Source organism: Hydra viridissima, unplaced genomic scaffold, assembly GCF_058129835.1.
Source record: "Hydra viridissima isolate aposymbiotic clone 2 unplaced genomic scaffold, HvirCarnegie_v1 scaffold_11, whole genome shotgun sequence".
In the NCBI taxonomy this organism is placed as follows: domain Eukaryota; kingdom Metazoa; phylum Cnidaria; class Hydrozoa; order Anthoathecata; family Hydridae; genus Hydra; species Hydra viridissima.
Genome location: NW_028324310.1, coordinates 6,367,155 through 6,387,500, shown reverse-complemented (window position 1 = coordinate 6,387,500; position 20,346 = coordinate 6,367,155). Strand labels below are relative to the sequence as shown.

At 29.4% G+C, this 20,346-nt stretch overlaps 2 protein-coding genes and 1 pseudogene across 4 annotated transcripts in view; 2 read left to right on the top strand and 1 right to left on the bottom strand.

Annotated features, from left to right (window-relative positions):
- LOC145191622 (E3 ubiquitin-protein ligase RNF13-like) overlaps positions 1-7,858 on the top strand; it is a 10,773-nt gene extending 2,915 nt beyond the window's left edge. The window contains exons 3-10 of one of the 2 annotated variants that reach the window (XM_090066932.1): positions 1,541-1,669; positions 2,157-2,238; positions 2,555-2,592; positions 5,555-5,595; positions 5,718-5,823; positions 6,015-6,108; positions 6,275-6,355; positions 7,549-7,858. In XM_090066932.1, the coding sequence (XP_089923058.1) occupies positions 1,541-1,669; positions 2,157-2,238; positions 2,555-2,592; positions 5,555-5,595; positions 5,718-5,823; positions 6,015-6,108; positions 6,275-6,355; positions 7,549-7,772 (795 nt within the window). In that variant the 3' untranslated portion in view covers positions 7,773-7,858. Of the gene's footprint in view, positions 1-1,540; positions 1,670-2,156; positions 2,239-2,554; positions 2,593-5,554; positions 5,596-5,717; positions 5,824-6,014; positions 6,109-6,274; positions 6,356-7,389; positions 7,458-7,548 lie in introns of those variants that run through there. The other variant, XM_090066933.1, reaches the window with a different exon arrangement.
- Positions 7,859-15,637: 7,779 nt separating this feature from the next.
- LOC149881925 (uncharacterized) lies at positions 15,638-17,899 on the bottom strand (annotated as a pseudogene). The gene is made up of 2 exons (XR_016444754.1): positions 17,646-17,899; positions 15,638-17,543 (listed from the first exon to the last, which is right to left on the bottom strand). The product of XR_016444754.1 is annotated as an uncharacterized LOC149881925 (transcript).
- Positions 17,900-18,785: 886 nt separating this feature from the next.
- Positions 18,786-19,727, top strand: LOC149881924 (uncharacterized). The gene has a single exon (XM_090065866.1). The coding sequence runs from the start codon at positions 18,786-18,788 to the stop codon at positions 19,725-19,727; it is 942 nt and encodes a 313-aa protein (XP_089921992.1).
- The last annotated feature ends 619 nt before the right edge of the window (positions 19,728-20,346 follow it).

Genomic DNA, 20,346 nt, shown 5'->3' with positions numbered 1-20,346 from the left:
ACTTAAATGGTGTAAGGATTAGAGAATGCACATGATTTATTTTCCTTCCAATTGCACGCACATTTTGCAAATGTGTGATACATCAACTTTTGGACTAACCAAATAAGTTTGGAAAAAGGAAGTTAGTAATTGGAAAAGAGAAAATGGTCGCAAAAAGGTTGATGAGATTGAGTTTATAAAAATTTTGAAACTGAAGAATGATCATATTGAAATGGAAGTTCCAGTTTCTTCAAATTCTACACCATCAACTTCAATTCAGGATGTACTCAAACTTCCTTAACCAATTAAGAAGATAACAAAAAGACACTTCAAGCAAATTAATTATGGAATCTTTATGAGTGATTACTTTTTGGAAATCAATGAAAAAGAGGACAAACAAAAGAAAAATAAGGGAAAGGAAGAAAAAGAAAAGAAAAAGATTTGCAAATGACTAAAGATAATACAAGAGCAAATCAAATAAATAAAAATAGAAAGCAAAATCAAAGTTATCTAAACCTGTTGCTAAAAAGAAGTCGGAATATTTCTCTTATCAATATCAGTTGTTATAATGTCTGTTATTGACATAATGTTTCCACCACCAAACTTTACTGTTTTTGTAGTGTAATATAGGTCATGTTCTTTATTTGGTAGTCTGCGTATAGACTGTTTACCAACTAATTGAAACAATAAATTTCTATTCATCTGTCCACAAAACATTCCCCTATTTCTTATTTAACCATGGAGTATATTAATGGAAAAACCCTTTTCTGACTTTAATATGAAGCTTTCTCAATAAAGGTGCACTTCTAATTTTTCTTGCAAGTAAATTAACTTCTGCTAAATGTCCTCTTATTTGATTTTAAGTTGTTTTTAATTGTGTTATTGGAGATAAATAGAACCATTTTAGCTTCATAAATAATCATCAGAAATAATTTATCTTCTTAATAAATTATTTTTCTTTTCCTTCCTCTAGTGCCCTATTTGTTTTGAAGTCTCTTGATATGACTTTCCATGTCCGTTGATTTTGAAATATTGAAGTTTTCCCTAAATTGATTAGATTTTACAATTCACCAAAATTGTGTAATAGAATTTGTTGAGGGACTAGATAATTAGGTAATATGCACTGAGTTAAAGTTACACAGCAAATGGAGCTCATGTTTTGGTAGGGACCTCTCTCTGTGCATTTTTAAATAAGTCCAATGATTTTTAAAATAACTAGATTTGTAAATATAACTTAATGAGGATTATAATTTGTTGATATTAAAACTGCAGTTAGAAATTGTGTATTAAAAAAATTTATTGCATGAATCCTGGTTTTGACAAAATATGATTCATGTGTCATGTTTAAATTATTTCAAGGATTTATTCTAATATGAGAAAACTTCTTGCAAAAGTTTTCCCTTCATCTACCTTCATTTTTAAAAGGAAGGTGGATCTCCTAAAATTTTATTTATAAACCCTCTAAAACATATTTCAATAGCAAAGAGCAGCACTGTATTGTTAACTAAACTGTTGTAAGCTCTTAGCTCTTCAAAATTTTTTTGTTTTTATTTTTTTCTAGGGTGTACTTGATTCAATAAAGCCATTAAATGCATGTCATACGCTTATCCCTGTTAGTAAGAAAGGAATATTTAACCCAATAGTGTTTGCACTTATTAAAGAATCAGTAGGGTGTAGTTACAGTGAACAGGTATATTGCTTTTATTTTTATTGAAAAAAGCTTAAAAAGACGCTTCAATAATAAAAAGAAGTTCAGTGTTCCAATATTGTTTTCATTAAATTTCTGTATTACTAACTTTTACTTATTTTTAATTCAAATTTGATGAACTATAGAAGTATAATTTAGGAATTTTAAAACAATAAAACAATCAGCCAAAATTGTTATTCTATTCAAATGTTATCCTATAAAAATATAAACTGTTACTCTATGCATATATAAAACCTCTAAGTCTTGGCTTCTTTTTATTAAATACTGTTGAATTTTTTATCTTATTTACTTAAAATAATGGATTTTTTTGTATGTATGCTATTATCTGTTGGACTTCTTGTAATTTAAAATCAAAAGTTTTTTTAATAAAACAAAAATTTGTAATTTCACTTAATTGTAAAACTTTTCATTAAAATTTATCTTTTACTTTTAGGTTTTAAACAGTATTTAAAAAAAAAATAATCTTTAGGTGATTCATGCTCAAGAAGCAGGTTATAAAGCTGCAATTGTATACAGTAGTAAAGATGATGGAGAGCTTGTAACTATGGGAGGTTGGCATTTTAGTTCATTTTTAATTTTTCAAATATTCAATAATGGGAAATATTTCTTATTTCACAAAAGTTGTTGTGGTTTTAATCTTACTTTTTTTAAAAGTGGCTTAAAAAGTAAACTTAAAAAAAACAATTTTGACTAAAAACATTAAAGCAATTTTTATTAATTTTCTTTAAAACAAAAAACAATTTAAAAAATAAATCTTTATCATCATCATACAGCTATTAAAAGCTTTACATTTTTTATTATGCATTTCATTTTAAGTTGAAAATTTTTTAAGATAAAAAAATTAATATTGTCATGTTGCTTTTATAGGAGACGGTCCAATAATTGTTGCTGTTTATATTAAAAAGGTATGTTAAATAGTCTGCTTTTTACAATCTGTGTTTGTATATAACGGTTTAAATAACTTGAATTATGAAACAATTCATTTAAGCCATGAAGTACAGCAATTATTTAAGCCATGAAGTACAGCGGAGAAAATAGAATTAGCCTCACCTTTATTTTTTGTTCTAATTTAACAAAAATCGCAGTGAAACAATTAATAAATATACTTTATTTCTTATCATCTTCTACAAATAAAAAGTTTATAAATTGGTATGTTTGTTTAATTACAAATGGAAAAAAAAATAAAAGTATTCAATTTGTGGAAAAAATTGAATTAGCCTCATTAACGTTATATACAAAGAAATAAAGAAAATATTTTGTTTTTACGCTTATTTAATATTTAGTATTGCTTCCTGAATTTTTAGTGACTTCAAATATGCGACTTGACAAACTAGTCACAAGATTTTGGATAGTTTCTACAGATATTTCATTCCAAGCTTCTCTGATACGAGTTTTCAGGTCCAAGGTGTATTCAAATTGCTTACCATTTTCATAAACCCTTCTAGAAACTATTCCCTATAGATTTTCAATTGGGTTTGTATCAGGACTACATGCGGGCCATTCTATTACGTGAATATTTTTTTCCTTAAACCAAGCTATTGTAAGCTTTGAATTATGGATAGTAGCATTATCTTGTTGGAGAGTGAAATTTTCACCCATCAATTCCTCACTATGTTCAAGCAAACTTATTTCTAATAAGTCAATGTAGTCCTGTGAATTCATTTTTGTTGAAATCCATGCCAGTGGATGTTTTCCAGCAAAGAAAAAAACCCCCCAAACCATAACATTTCCACCATCAATGTTATGACTCATCCAAGTTTCTTTCTCTTTTCAAAGACCATGCAAGTAATATTTATAGCCACCATGACCATCTAGATCGCACTTTTTTTCATCACTTAAGAGAACTTGATCCCACTTTTCTTACCAAGATGTGTTCTTTTGCTAATTGTAATCTAACTTCTTTATGGCGAGCAGTAAGTTTTGGTTTTGGTTTACACTTTTTCCAAACTGTGTTTGGATCTTCATGTAAGATTTGTCTCACACGTTGAACAGATGCAGGTAATTGTAAATCAGCACGAATTTGAGATGCAGTCATGTGCTGGGCAGCAGCAAGATGTACAATAACTCGTTTAGTACGATTATCAATTTTACGTTTGCCACCACTTCCCTTATAAGCTCCTTAAATAACCCCAATCTTGAAGTAATTATTAACCACTTTTGGCGATCTTTTAATTTTCTTTGCAATTTCCCGATTAGATGAGCCTGTATCTTTGTATGCTTTGATTACTGCTGATTCTTCATTTGTTAAACGCTTACCACGTCCCATTTTAAATTAAGGTATCAAAAACCAAATGTTAAAAACTTTATGAGCACTGATTTCACAGTCTTTGTTTAACTTGCAAATAATAATAAAAAACTAAGTCACAAATGCATATCACCAGATCAAAATATACAAGTAAACTGAAAATAATTATTGATGAGGCTAATTCTATTTGTTACCGCAAATATCAAGTATTATACATTTTATGGTTTTATCAAATGTACCACAATTTAATTATGCTATATTATAATCTAAAAAGTTGTTGTTTGTAACAATAATTTTATGTGTGTGGATACAAAAGATGCACCGCACAAACTTGCTTACAGACTTACAAAATATTGGATCAGTACATGGTGAGGCTAATTCTATTTTCTTCACTGTAGTAGTTGATACTACACAAACTTTGGTAAAAAGAAAAAAAACATTGTTACTAATTATACCTGCCAACTTTTTGTATATAAAAGAAAAGGTTGCTACAAGAGAACAAAAAATGCGTTAGATTTGAATATACCAGATACCAAAGGTCTATCTAATTGTTGAAATATATCTGAAAATATATGTAAACTTTGGTTACTTTTTATTAAAACTTGTTGCCTAAAAGACCGAAAAATTAGTGGGCTGATTTTGTAAAACCTCCAGCTTACAAAAAACCTATAAAGATAAGAGCTAACTCTGTGGAAAGGATTAGTTTACTAAATGAATATAAAATATTGAATAAGTGTGAATGTGAATTCCTTTAAGAACTTTTATAGAAATTTAATAGATTTAATTTATATAATTAGTTACTCATATTTATATTCACGCTTCTTAACAAATGATGACTGCCATAAATTGTATATTGGGATCCAATAAAAGTCAAAAACCTGTCATTATCTTGTTCACTAAGTTTACTATTTAGAGGCTTAAATGCTGAAACAGTTGTTGCATGGTTGTCAATTATACTATTTAGCATGTTGAAAGCTGCTTTATATAAAGTTTCTAATATATTTATCAATTCTACTAAATAAAAAACCCTGCTAGACAAAAACTATCATTAAACTCTGTGATTTTTAAAATTGTCTTCTGAAACCATCTGTTTCATAAATGAAAAGCTAGAATAAGGAATTATTGTATTTAAAAACTGTCGGTGGCTTGTGTAAATTTGAGTTTGATTCAATCCAATTATTTACAAGCTCTGAGTACTATTAGGAATACTAAAGATAGTTTTGTAGGATGCAAAGTTGCTGTTACTGGCAGTTGTTCTATTTTTCTTTTATAACCAATTTTACAGCTCTAGTATCCCATAATCAAAAGATCTAACTAGTTATACAAGAAATGAAAATGAAGCATACAAGACACACTCGTAAGCATATAGGCTCGTAAGCCTATATTCAATCTAAAAAATCACGAAAATTTGAAAAAATGTTTGCAAACTTTGATTAAATGGTCATGATGCTTAAATGTAAACTTTTTTAGTTATATATATATATTTTTTACATGTATACGAAACATCTAAATATAAAATCTGTTTAATTGCACCGCAAAGACTTTATTTTTCTTTGTCCCTTAACTAATAATAGTGATTTTTCCATATGCGTTATAATTTTAATGTGGGTAATTTTTTTTAGTCAGCTGGTGTTGATTTGATGAATTATTTATATAGCAGTGGGTAAGATTTAGTTTTGTAATTATTAAGTTGTCTTATGTGAATTTTTAATTAGTTTTCTACTGTTCAGTTGCGGTAAACTATTTTTAAGAACAAAAGTTATATTCATGAAAATTTTTCTACAGTGCTGAAATCAAAATTGTACCTAATCCACAAATACCATTGCAGCTTTATTTGGTGCCGTTCGCTATTGTTGTTGGAGTTTGCTTTTTCTTTATGTTGACATTCACTGTAGGTTTTTTTTTTTTTTTTTTTTTTTTTTTTTTTAAAAAACTTTGTTATTCTTTTAAGTTTAGAAGTAACTGACTATCTATGATTATTTTAAACGAAATATTGCCATTTGTTCTGTTTAAGTTCTCATTAAGATTTCTTAAGGAATTATTTCACTTAATGCTCTTTTTTTATTGATTTTGATGTTTTAGATCGGGAGATATGTGCGTTATTGGTTGCGTCTTCGTCGTTCTCGTTTATCTCCAGCTAATTTAAAGAAAATACCTACTCGAAAATTCAAAAAAGGTACTTTTTTAGAGAGTTGTTTTTGTTTGTAAATCTATTCATGTCTGGAAATTTCAAGGGTTTTTCGGTCAATTTTCACCGGACCGGTACCTCTGGGAAAGACGTTTTCCCCGAAACGGATTATTTTTTTTCTTTCGGCTAATTCACTGCAATTTATATATAAAAGGTGACGAATTCGACGTTTGTGCGATATGTATAGAAGAATATGTGCAAAACGATAAAATTAGAATACTACCTTGCAGTCATGGTAGGTTTTCATTGTTTTTTTTATATCGAAGACAGTTTAAAGTATACATTTTAAAAAATATTTTATACGAAACTCTTAAACGAATTGTTATATTAGGGTCTAGCGATGATAATTTTTTATATGATTTTCCATATATCACGATTATTAATGTTTGATTTTAATTTTTATTTTCCATACGTTGTAAAGCAGTAGTTCTCCACTTTCCAATATTTACAAAAAATCGGAAAATGGAGAAATCACTTGTTTGAAGATATAACAGTCGGTTGCTTCTCAATCTTGGTCTAAACTAATCCTTAAGCAGGCTAAGGTACTAATTAAAGAAGCTGTTAATAACAACAGAAATTCTTCTAAATTCCCAGTGGAGATATACAAGCAATGGTCCGGTGGGAGTTTTTTCAATAGTAAAGAGAGAGAGAATATCTGCGCTGTTTTCCAAATACTGAGGATAGAGAAAATTTCAACTGTTTGCTATCCAAAGTTTAATGTTCTAATCAGCCTGACTCAGCATGTTGGTGTAAATAAAAGGATGAATGTTACCTAAGTGAAGAATGTAGATTATGACCTAATGATCTTTTACAAAAAACACTTCAGTAGGGGAATGGTAATTCCAATCTTACACCAAACGTGCCCCCATTTAAGGGAATTGTACTCACAGACGGCAAACCTATTGCTAGTTTTCCGAACAAAGTGGGGAAAGTTGGAACAAATATGTGAGGTCTTTCAAACAATTAAATATTACAAATATGAAATAGGCACATTAACTTATCATAAACCCATTTTATACACCCAAGCACCATCATAAACCCATTTTATACATCTAAGCACCAGGTGTCCACACATTTGATGCCCAAATCCTTCATTTTACTTCAAAATTAAACTCATTGCTCTAACAAATGCTTAAATACAAATTTTTGTAAGATTCTTTCATAAATAAGTTGAGCTATGATTTTTTTCCCAAAAAAAAATAACTCTAAGTACACTGTGTGTTATCACTATCGTAAATCACTCGCGTCGGCAAGAGATTTTTTTTTAAGGGTTGCTGTTAAAAACCGAAGTTTTCTATGGATACTTATCGTCATTGCGATGACGATAAAGAGGGTCATTCTTTTCTCGTCTTGTCATCGTGTACGATGATAATGAGTAGTAACGATGAACGATGGTCATCGCATGACTCAATATGTATTGTTTCTTAGCGTATCATTGTAAATGCGTGGATCCATGGTTGACGTCAGGTAAAAAACTCTGTCCTGTATGTAAGCAGTCCGTAGAAGCTACCTCGAAACGAACACGTAACAATACTCTTGTTGGTATTAATGCTAGCTCTGTACCTATCGAAGATGGGGAAACAGCAGAAGATGAGAACACGCCTTTATTAGTTGCATCACAAAATATTCCGAACTCTGGAGCAATGGCCTAACATTCTAATTGTATTATATTTCGTTTTCCATAAAAACTATAACTGTTTGAAAAGAGTATAACAATGAATAATTATATTGCAATCTATATTTACGAGACTTGTTCTTAGAATTGTTTTTCAAGGTTGATCATTTTTTGGGTGACCTAGAATGAGATCGATTTTTAAAATTTGGAATAGGTTCGATTATAAAATTCTGGAATGATTTTGACAAAAAAGCGCTGAATTAACCTCGGCAATTGTTCTTCTGTTCGCCTCAACACTTTTAATCGATAAACTACTTTATAAAAAAACTAAATGAAAGTTAAAAAAACTCTGTAGACCTTAATAAAAGTCTTGCCTCAATTTGTTCTATTTTATCGAGCTTTTCTTGATTCACTATTATTTGTTTTTTCTTTTCTTTTTTTTTGTTTTTTTGTTTGTTTTTTTTTTGTTTGTTTTTTTTGTTTTTTTGTTTTTGTTTTTTTTTTTATAAAAGCTACAGGTTTTGTTAAACCCTAATCTTAACGGGTTTTCCAAACTCGAAGTTCTCTTTTAAAATTAAAGAGATTTGTCTATTTCAATCCTGTCGCTTCAAAAACTGTCGAGATTGTTTCCGATAGACAAAAATATTGACAATTTCTGTTATAAGGAAAAGCTGTCGGAGTTTGTTCCAAGTTGTCAATTTTTTTTGTCTATTTAAGTACGGCACACCGATTTTTTTGTTGCTTTTATTTTTAAAGTTTTAACATTTTTAATTAACGCTTTCTTATTTAATGTCTTTAGAAAATTTGCTTCATAAGTGATAATATTGTAGCAGTGAAAATACCCTGAATGTTTCTAAACCTTCAATTTTTTTTTATATTTCTAAGTTTTTTTAAATTCTTTCTTAAGTGTCCAAGTATTTAAACGCTAACACAAAAGTTTTTTCAAAGAACGTTTGTTATCTTGTTTTATTGTAAGTTTTTATTTTTAGATTACTTATCGTAATTTTTATGTCAATAGTGTATATGAGTTTTGGCGATAAAAAATTATATTTTATTATTAATTTCTCCGTCCACAAGGTGCATAGGAACATGATCTAAGACCCTGCAACACGTCCTCAGAAATTTTTGATTACATCAGAAAACATTTCCTAATTCAAAAAATGTAAGATAACTTTTTTTAGTGGGGGCCTGGGGAGAAATAACATTTTAGGGGAGTGCCCTGGAATTTTGTTGTTCAAGATAGGTAACTAAGTGGCATGGGGCATACTCAAATTTCTAGCATGTTGATACTGGTGTCAAACGAGGATAACTTGCAAAAAGTTAGGGTAATTGGAGCTAAACCAACCCCTTCCCGAACTCTAACTTTACCCCCTTCCTAGAACTGCGTCTCCTTTAATCATAAAATTTTTTTTGTTCTATCATAAACTAGATCAACATTTATCGACAGATTTCAAATTTCATCAAAAAACCTCATTTCCTTTAACATTTATAACCATGCAAAGCTTAAAATTTCCTCCAATTACCCCCCTGAAATAACTTTAAATGGTCTTAATTTTTAAACGAAAAAAATTTTTTGACGTAATTTGAAATCTGCCGATGAATTTGGATCTAGCTTAATATAAAACAAAAACAAAAACAAAAAAAAATGAAAAGGGTCTCTACGAATTATACCGTAAAGGAGGGCTATTAGAGGTGGAATAGGGTTTGCTACAATCACTTATTACCGTAAAAAAAAAATTCTGGCCTTTATGGTTCGATTATCATTGATATTTTACATTTCAAAATCATTCTAAATGTTTGTTCATACCCAGTAAACACAGTAAAGTTCAAAAAGCGTTTTTAAGACGTGTATTGGAAACTTTTATTTTCAGAGCTTTTTTTGTCCAAAGGAAAAGGTGATGGGACGGTTTTTAATAAACGTTCAAAAAAACGGTTTTTGACTGTTAATTGGAAACGTTTATTTTAGGAGCTTCCACCGTCCAAATGTAATGGTTTAACACTATTTTCAAACGTAACCTAATTAACTTCAATGTGTAAAAGAATTAGCTTCAAACGTAAGATATATTACCTAGAGGTTATAGCTTATTTACTTTCGTAATTAAAACATCGGTTCTCATTACAAAAGTTCATAAATATAATTTAAGAAAGCAAAAGTTTATCATTATAATGATACCCAATGGGCACAAGAACGTTTTGTAGACGTTTTTTAAAGGTCCCGTGAAAACGTTTTTAATAGTTTTTTGAACGTTCATATGAAACGGTGACCGGACGTTTTCCTAAAAACGTTTTTTGAATGTTTTTTAAATTGTTTTTTGAACGTTCATATGAAATGGTGACCGGGCGTTATCCTAAAAACGTTTTTTGAACGTTTTTTAATGGTTTTTTGAACATTCATATGAAACGGTAACCGGACGTTTTCCTAAAAACGTTTTTTGAACGTTTTTTAAGGTCTCACGAAACTTTCCCTATTTTCTTGCAGTTCTTTATCTTTTTATCAAGCTTTTTGAATTTTTTCGCATATGAAGGTTTATATATATATACACTGCGACCATTTTCTATAGACGCATGTAAAATTTAGCGGATTTACAGTGTTACAGTGGTAATAAAATTGTTCTAATGGTTCTTTTGAATAAGTATATGTAAGAAAACAATGATCCATTATACATTTAATTATTAACTATCTTGATTGTATTAAAATAGTTAAATTTTTAATATTCACGTGGCAATTTTCTATAGACGCACTAAAATGTTTACGAGTTTTGTCGCAAATTTCTTATATTCTGTAGTATTTTTTATTTTGTGAGTCGAAATTAAGTTGAACTTAACCAAATGCCGAATGGAAAGGTCCTTACCAATATTGAAAAAGGTCAAATATTGGCTTATCATCGAGAAAAAGTTCCAAATCGAGAAATTGCTAGAAGATTGAAGAGGTCAGATCACGTTATCCGTAATTTCTTGAAAAATCCAACAGATTATGCAACAATCAAGAGGAAACCAAAGAAATCTAAGGTTTCAGACCGTGAAAAACGCAGGATTGTTCGACTCGCATCAAATTCATGAAAAAGTTTGAAAACAATTAAGTCAGATTTGGGTTTAAATGTTTGCAAGGAGACGATTAGGAAAGTTCTCAAAGACAGCCCACACATTGTAAGATCAAAAATGAATAAAGCACCAAATTTGAAGCCTGTTCACAAACAGAAACGGATGGAATTCGCCCGCGAAAACATGGCACGCGATTGGGAACAAGTAAGAAATTTTAGATTAAATTCTCATAAATACGTGAAATGTCTAAATAGCTGAATATTTTTGTTTTCAATACCAGGTGATTTTTTCGGACGAGAAAAAGTTTAATCTTGATGGGCCTGATGGTTTTAGTGGCTACTGGCGTGATTTGAGGAGAGAACCCAAATATTTTTCGACAAGGAATTTTGGTGGTGGATCTTTGATGGTTTGGCTTGGGTTTTGTGCAACAGGAAAGTTAAATTTAGCATTTACATCTTCCAAAATGAAAAGTTCTGAATACATTGATGTGCTAAAATTATGTTTGATTCCATTTCAAAACAAATATCGAAGCATAAAGTTTGTTTTTCAACAAGATAACGCCAGCATTCACACAAGTAACGAGACTAAAGCTTGGTTTGAAGCTAAAAAAATCGAGCAAATGTGGTGGCCTGCTCGCAGTCCAGATTTGAATCCTGTTGAAAATATCTGGGGAATAATTGTAAGACGTATCTATGCTGACCAGAAGCAATATAACTCTGTGGCAGAGCTAAAAGAAGCGGTATCAGAATGCTGGGAGGATATGGAGCCAAAAGTGCTGGAAAACTTGGTGGGAAGTATACCAAAACGAATTTATCAAGTAATTGAGCGCAAAGGAGGTCCAATCGAGTACTAAAAATGTGACAAAAACATTTTTTTTGGATAGTTTTGTTAAAAAAAGTGAACAGCGTCTATAGAAAATAGTCAGCTATCTTTTGAATTTAATTCATTTATGGTTGACCTATTTTCAAATTTGATATTAATTTTTGATAATTTTCATTACTTTTTGATATTTTATTTATAATTTATTGCAATGCTCTATAAAAATAAAGTTAAGTACATTTTTAAGACATAATCCACATGCGCCTATAGAAAATGGTCACAGTGTATATATATATATATATATATATATATATATATATATATATATATATATATATATATATATATATATATATATATCTGTTATTTAAATGGAGAAAAACAACATTTTAATAGTACTTAAAGTTTCGTGCCTTACGGCAATCATCAGCTATTAATTACAAATCAAAAACGTAAAAAACCGTTTAAAAACGAATCAAATTTACGGTAGAACGAATTCTGACGTAATGAGCAAAAAGACGCAATCATTTAGTCTTCAGTATCAAAAGAGGATAAAAGGAACTTGTTAGCATGTCGACATTTAGATAATATTTCGCTTCTTTTGTTGAGTAGGTTGTTTTCTTTATGCGATAAAATTTCAAACTTCTCGTGAAGGCAAAGGTTACAGGTCTTGGTTTCAGGGTTGGAAGGTTTGCATCGCTTTACAATTCTCCACTTTATTATAGGTGTGATGGCTTTTTCTTTTAATTTCCAAATTTCCTTTGAAAGTTCTGTATCATTCTTATACCTGACCGTATTAAAAGATTTTACATGGTTAGCATATCTTAGCTTAAATGGTGTCTCGCTAATGCCAAAATAAACTTTTTCTTTGAGTTCAAGATTTTCGGAACTCACGATAGCTTTATAAACGATGTTGCTTAATAAACATTGATTGTTTAAAGGGCAAGTAGTTTTGTTAGTACAGTTGCAAGTGTTTTTTGGTATGCTTTTTTGGTCTTGTAAAATTTTGTGGTTATGCGAATTAATGATGGATTTTACGTTTCGCATACAGCTATAAGACTTTATTAGACTTTCTTATTTCCATCAAATGCAATATGAAAATCGTAAATTATCTTGATGTGACACTTGATCTTAATGATAATTCTTTTCGACCTTACTCGAAATGTGATAACGAACTGAGTTACGTCAACTGTGATTCCAACCATCCACCAAGTGTTATCAAAAGACTACCTCGCACTGTTGAACTAAGATTATCTTCAACTTCATCAAACGAACTTATTTTTAAAAATGCTACTCCACCTTACGAAGAGGCTTTAAATAAAGCAGGCTATAAATGTAAACTCAATTATCAACATCAAGTTGCCACGACTAAAAATACAAAACGCAAGCGAAACATTATATGGTTTAACCCTCCATTCAGTAAAAACGTGGAAACAAAAATAGGAAACCGTTTACTTGCATTGGTTGACCTTCACTTCCCAGTAAATCATAGATTGCACAAAATTTTTAATAGAAATTCGATCAAGGTAAGTTATAGCTGTATGCGAAACGTAAAATCCATCATTAATTCGCATAACCACAAAATTTTACAAGACCAAAAAAGCATACCAAAAAACACTTGCAACTGTACTAACAAAACTACTTGCCCTTTAAACAATCAATGTTTATTAAGCAACATCGTTTATAAAGCTATCGTGAGTTCCGAAAATCTTGAACTCAAAGAAAAAGTTTATTTTGGCATTAGCGAGACACCATTTAAGCTAAGATATGCTAACCATGTAAAATCTTTTAATACGGTCAGGTATAAGAATGATACAGAACTTTCAAAGGAAATTTGGAAATTAAAAGAAAAAGCCATCACACCTATAATAAAGTGGAGAATTGTAAAGCGATGCAAACCTTCCAACCCTGAAACCAAGACCTGTAACCTTTGCCTTCACGAGAAGTTTGAAATTTTATCGCATAAAGAAAACAACCTACTCAACAAAAGAAGCGAAATATTATCTAAATGTCGACATGCTAACAAGTTCCTTTTATCCTCTTTTGATACTGAAGACTAAATGATTGCGTCTTTTTGCTCATTACGTCAGAATTCGTTCTACCGTAAATTTGATTCGTTTTTAAACGGTTTTTTACGTTTTTGATTTGTAATTAATAGCTGATGATTGCCGTAAGGCACGAAACTTTAAGTACTATTAAAATGTTGTTTTTCTCCATTTAAATAACAGATATATATATATATTGCTCTATTATTATAATATTGAGCACTCTTTTACGCACAAGAGCTTTGTATTATTTTGATATAATACATAACCAATCAATATATATATATATATATATATATATATATATATATATATATATATATCAGTGGTGGCCAAAAGTCTTGGAACAACATATTTTATGTTACAGTAAATATTTTAAGTAAAATAAATAAAAAAATAAAAAAGTTCTAAGTATTTTTTTAAACAACATTTTCTTTAAAAATATACCTCAAACCTTCAAAATTTATACTTTAGATCAAAAATAAATTTTTTTGGTCGTTAAATGTTTTGTTCCAAGACTTTTGGCCACCACTGTATATAGGGTGTCCCAAAAAAAAAAAATTTTTTTTCCTTTAGTTTTGTGTTTAGTTTTGTCCATTAAAAGTGAAAATAGGAAGATTTTTGGAAAATTATGAAGTTTGACCCCCCCCCGCCCTTCTTTTAAAGTTTTTACCCTCTCTGCCGCCCACTTTTTCAAGCTCATTTCCTTTTAAACTTTGATTTTGAGGCTAAATATATAAATGTATTAATGCAACTAAATATGTTTTGTATCACTATTATAACATTGATAACTATTATAATTCTAATCTATGTATCATAGCTAATATTAGTAAATATAATTTGTTTCAATTCAATGATTCTCAAAAATTATTAAATAATATTATTCGCAACTTTTGAGATGAGAAATTTTTTTATGATGAATATTAATGTTACATACATTATTCAAATAATTTTATAATTTATAGTTACTTTTTATCTATAGATATAATACCCAAGTAGCAAACAATATTGGCGCAATATTGTTAGCAATGTTGGCGCAATATTGGCAACAATATTGGACCAATATAAAATGTTTACATTTAGCAATATTTGCCCAATATTAGATTTATATATTGGCCAAATATTGTTGCCAATATTGGTTCAATATTATTTTACAATATTGGTCCAATATTATTAGCAATATCGGCGCAAAGTTGGCAACAATATTGGCCCAATATAAAATGTTTACATTTAGCAATATTTACCTAATATTATATTTATATATTGGTCCAATATCGTGACAAATATTGCAAAAACATTCGGATAACATATCAGACCATATTGCCAAAAAAACTGATTTGATTTGTAGAAATATTTAATAATGGCACTATTTATAGTTTTAATTCGTAAAAATAGAACAACAGCTAATATATTAGTATTAGTTATAATTATTTTGTTGGTTAATAATGTTAAAATGGAAAATACAAAATCTCAAAATTGAATCAATATATTAAATATGACACTATAGTGTGATATAAATTAAATATATAAATATGACACTATATATATAGTGCCATAATTTTAATCAACAAATTAATTATAATTAATACTAATATATAACCATTAACTTGTTGATATATTATAAATAATATATTAATATATAATTATAATCGTATTATAATATATTGTGATATATATAATTATAATATATTATAATTAGATATTACAATTAATATATATTTGCTGTTATGCTATTTTTACTAACTTATATGTTATATTGTAATACATAGTAATTTATATTATAATATATACTTAGTTCTTATATTCATTTTTTTGTATTTTATATATATTTCATCAAGTTTATGTACAAAATACTTAAGGTATAAAAGTATATCAAATATATGAAAACTACTTATTTGTACACAAATTAGTTAATAAGTCATCTTAAAGCATAATAATGTATTATTTTTTTAAATACATTACAACAAAATCTTTATATATAAATGTTAAAAAAATCTTATATAAACTTTAAACAATGAAGAAAAGGAAAAGCTATAAAATAATTTTTTCTCTGCAGCAATAAGCATTTTTTAAAGATTGACGATAACGGAAAATATGAATATTGTTTTGACAACTGATCAACTTTGAAAACATTAAGTTTTGATGACTCACATGGATAGCTGTAAAAATTTTTCTTTATTTTAAAAATGCGACAAATGATAATTATTCCATCATGCTCTGAGTCAATAATATTGCAAATTACGGTAACTTTTCCATCATTTAGTATAGCACATCTGTTTGCTTTCTCAATGGAAAAAAAACAACCAGCAAAATTAAGTTGTTTATACTGTATTCCTGTAAAGGTAAGGGTTGGACCTTGGTGGTGAGTTTTACACAATGAAGATTTTAATGATGGCGGTACATCTGAAAAAACAAAACTTTGCTCAGATAAACGCTGACACAATTGTCTGAGTGGAAATCGGCCAGTTCTTACCATTTTTTTCAGTGAACCAAGCATGTTTTCAAATGGGAATGCACTAAAATTATCAAGAGCACCAAAAAGCCTAACATCATCACATATATGAATAAGACTATGCATAGTGTAACTTTTTCAGCATAATTACAATAATTATTAGAAGTATCTGGATTTGCTAGTATTGAAATAGCAACATTTAAAAGCATAAAATGATGGTATATATTCGATGGTAAGTGGTTTCTTAAAACAACCGGACCAACATAACATAAAAAAAGTCTAAATTCAGTGGCTTTCCATCTACTTGTTTCTTTGAGAGACCTTGGTTTTCTGGAAAACTCACAAGGAATACAATTTACCAAGCTAATCATATTATTAGATATAGTATCAGCATTTCCTACGCTTATTTTAACATTTCGTAAGCCACGAAGCCAATACAATAATAATTTTCGAGTCGCACCAAGGCATACAAGATGCATATATTCCAAAGGAAATTGAGAAACATGTCCAATATTAAGCTCCAGAAGTGATGATATAATATTCTTTTGATGATGCTGTTTTTGTTGACGATTAATAAATGAGGTATCTGTTCGCTTTTCTGCATTAAACTCTGGAAATGTAACTCTTCTTTCAACATATTCTCCAACCTGAATACACCTTTCGCATCCATAATAGCCATTGTGACTTGTTATACCTTTAAAAAATGCCCGAGCAGGTGCATCACATATAAAAGCATTCACAGCTATGGTAAAAAAGGAACCTGCTGCTACAAATCCATGATCCTTAAGTTTTTTAACCTCCGCAACGAAATCAGATAAAAAAACTTCCGCTGTTATTGGTTTACTATTTCCACAAAACAAACTAACTACAAAAGGTTTATAGATAGTTCCATCATAATTTACTAAACAAAGTATTGGCCAAAATTGCTTTGCGGAACTTTTAAATAGTGGCAATCCATCAATGCTAAACTGAAGTTTCAAACAACAGTCTCCACAAGTTGTTACTTTATTTGCACTTTCCAATAATTTTATTAATTGTTTTTCAAGTCCTAAATAAACATATTCACCGCAATTGTTGTGGATATCATACATTGGGATTATATCAGCAAGCTTCTTAGTTTTTAAAACAGTTCTTGCATCTTTTGGTAAGGAATGATATCGACCTAATATTACTAATAAATCAGATAAAGCAGTATGTCTTATGTTATATTTTACAGACCAAGTTGCAAGCAAATCCTGTAAACTTTTATTATACTCGTTTGCACCACCTTCACTCGAACAAGATGGGTAATAGTCATTGCCATCATTCTCATCAGATGAACTCAATTGATAGAAAGAACCATTAGTAAATTTAACATTATTTGTATCTCCCTCAAAACCAATCGCTTCGTTTTTACATCGATCATCTACAATTTCAAAATCTGTAACTTCGCTCTCGTCTACCAAATATTCTAAATAATTTGATATATAAAATATAAAAATCGTTATATATTATACTAAAATAACTTTTCACTGTTAATGTGAGAATTAGCAAATATACTATGTATGCTTACTCTCAATGCTGCTAGTGCAAGATAAACTTTCATTTTGTTGTAAGTCTTGCAATTTTATTTGCAAGCTACTATTTGGAGTTTCTAATTCTTCTAAATGCTTCTTAACATTTCTTCTGATAAAGTTTGATCGAGCTGCATATCGATTGGTTTTTTTTTGTTTAAGCATTATCTAAACAATAAAAAAATAGAAAAATTTCATAATGTAATTTAGATTAGGGGCCATCCATATAATACATACACAGTAAAACCAATTATTTAGGACACCCCTTTTGCACGCTCTTGAATGCTTTTAACTACCCCCTCTGCGTACATACACAGTATTTATTACAAAATTAAGACCCCCTCCCCTCCTTCACTAACGCATGAATATTGCAAAACATTAACAATAACAACAAAACTTGTTCTCTCTTAATTATTTATAAAGAAATATAAAAAAATTAAACTTTTATTAAAAACTGTTTTAGCTGATCTGACACCAACCTAAAACAGGCAAATTATGAACTTCAAATTAGAAAAAGCAAGAATCAGCAGTTATTGCCAACCTTAGTTTTTCTAATTCGAAGGGTTGTATGTATATGTGTATATTGTATATACATATATACATATATATATATATATATATATATATATATATATACATATACATATATATATATATATGTATATGTATATATATATATATATACATATATATATATATATATATATATATATATATATATATATATATATATATATATATATATATATATATATATATATATATATATGTATATAACCGGTGCGTTAAGTTCATAATCAGGTGTATTGACCGCATTTTTTTTCTCTTAGCAGGTAATGAAATTCAATGGCATTTACTCTTATCGCGTCAATTTGCTTCAACTGGATTCTTAGTTTGTTAGCTTGAGTGTCTTTTAAAACTTTTGTCAAATAAGTTGAAAAATTCTTTCATTGATTATATTCTACAATTCACTTTAAAACAAGATAAAAATTTTTTTATTATAAAAATAATTCTTTAAAACTATTGACTTTCTTTTAAAACTTCAAGTTAACCCCCCGTGAATTCATTTTCATTATGTTTGTCATATAAAAAGGAGTGCTTCAGAATAGTTTTTCTGCTTCTTCATTTATCTACATATCATGGCTCTTCGAAGACCAACAATAGACGCTTTTGACTCACTTTCTTTGACAGAAATAGGAGCAAAATTCAAATACGATATCGAAGCTACAATTCACTGGTGCAGAACTTATGGTTTACTCGCTGAAAGCATGAATTATAGTGTATGTAACGTGCCCTGCACACAGCAAATAAAGAATGGGTCAGTTGATCAAGTTATTTGGAGATGTCCAGTCAAGCGCTGCAAAAGAACCTTCAACATTAGAAAAGGCAGCTTCTTTGAGAAATCTCACCTACAATTGTGGCAAATATTGGGCTTAACTTACGCTTGGAGTAGAAGTGCAGGTAAGAGCCGGGGATTATCAATAAGTGATTTAAGGCAAGAGTTAAATATCGGAAACGACAGCACCATTGTTGATTGGAATCAATTTTGCAGAGACATTTGCGTCTCATATTTCCTCAATAACCCTGATCCAATAGGCGTTCCAGGGTGCATTGTTAAAATAGATGAATCTGCTTTTTGTCGAAGAAAATATCAAGTTGGTAGAATAATCCCGCAGCAGTGGATATTTGGTGGGTATGAACCTGCAACGAAGAAAGGCTTTTTGATTCCTGTCCAGAACCGCGATGCTGCAACATTAATTCCTATCATACATCAATGGATACTTCCTGGCTCTATTGTCTGGAGTGACATGTGGAGAGCATATAATGATTTGCAAGCTCCAGCATATTTACATGGTACCGTTAACCACACCCTCAACTTTGTAGATCCACAGACAGTTGTAACAACAAATCACGTGGAAGCTATGTGGTGTCGAGCAAAAGCAAAATTCAAATCAATGATGGGGCCAACTAATCGCGAAATGGTAGCGGATTATTTATCCGAGTTTATGTGGATGCAGAGATTTTCTGAACATCGGTTTTTTCACTTTTGGGATCAAGTTTTAACAGCATATCCTGTTTGACATCCTGTGTGCATCAAACGTAACATACATTATAATTCATGCCTAAGGTTGTGTAAATCAAAAAACGGCTATTTTCATAGCCACACAAAATTATTAAGAACATTTTTTGCAAAGAACATTAAGAAAGCCCTTTTTTATTACTCTATGAAAGTTTGTCTTTCCAATTAATTTTTTTCTTTAATAATAAAAAAAAAAAATAACCGAAAAAATAATCGTAAATTCTGTTATAAAACTAAATTTCATAAGAAGGAATCGCAATTTCGCAAGAGCGACACGTTTTATAACTTTATAACTCGATCGTCTGCCTGATAGCTCTGGAAAGAACTTACGCGTCTATATTAGCCATTCCAGACGATTTTTTTATAATTCAAATAAACATATACAATGATTCTTACGTCGCGAAAATAAAAATAAAAAACGTCATAAAATATGCGAAGGAATATAGATATATATATACATAATTTCTGTATACAAATCCTTAGAATCTATTCTTCAAGAAAACATAAATAAATACTTGTTATAAAAAGAGGAAAGACTAAACTTGCAATTTCCACCTGGACACTTTTAAAAAAAACTTTTTTTAAAAAAAAAATTAACCTTGAAGTTTTGAAACGCTAAG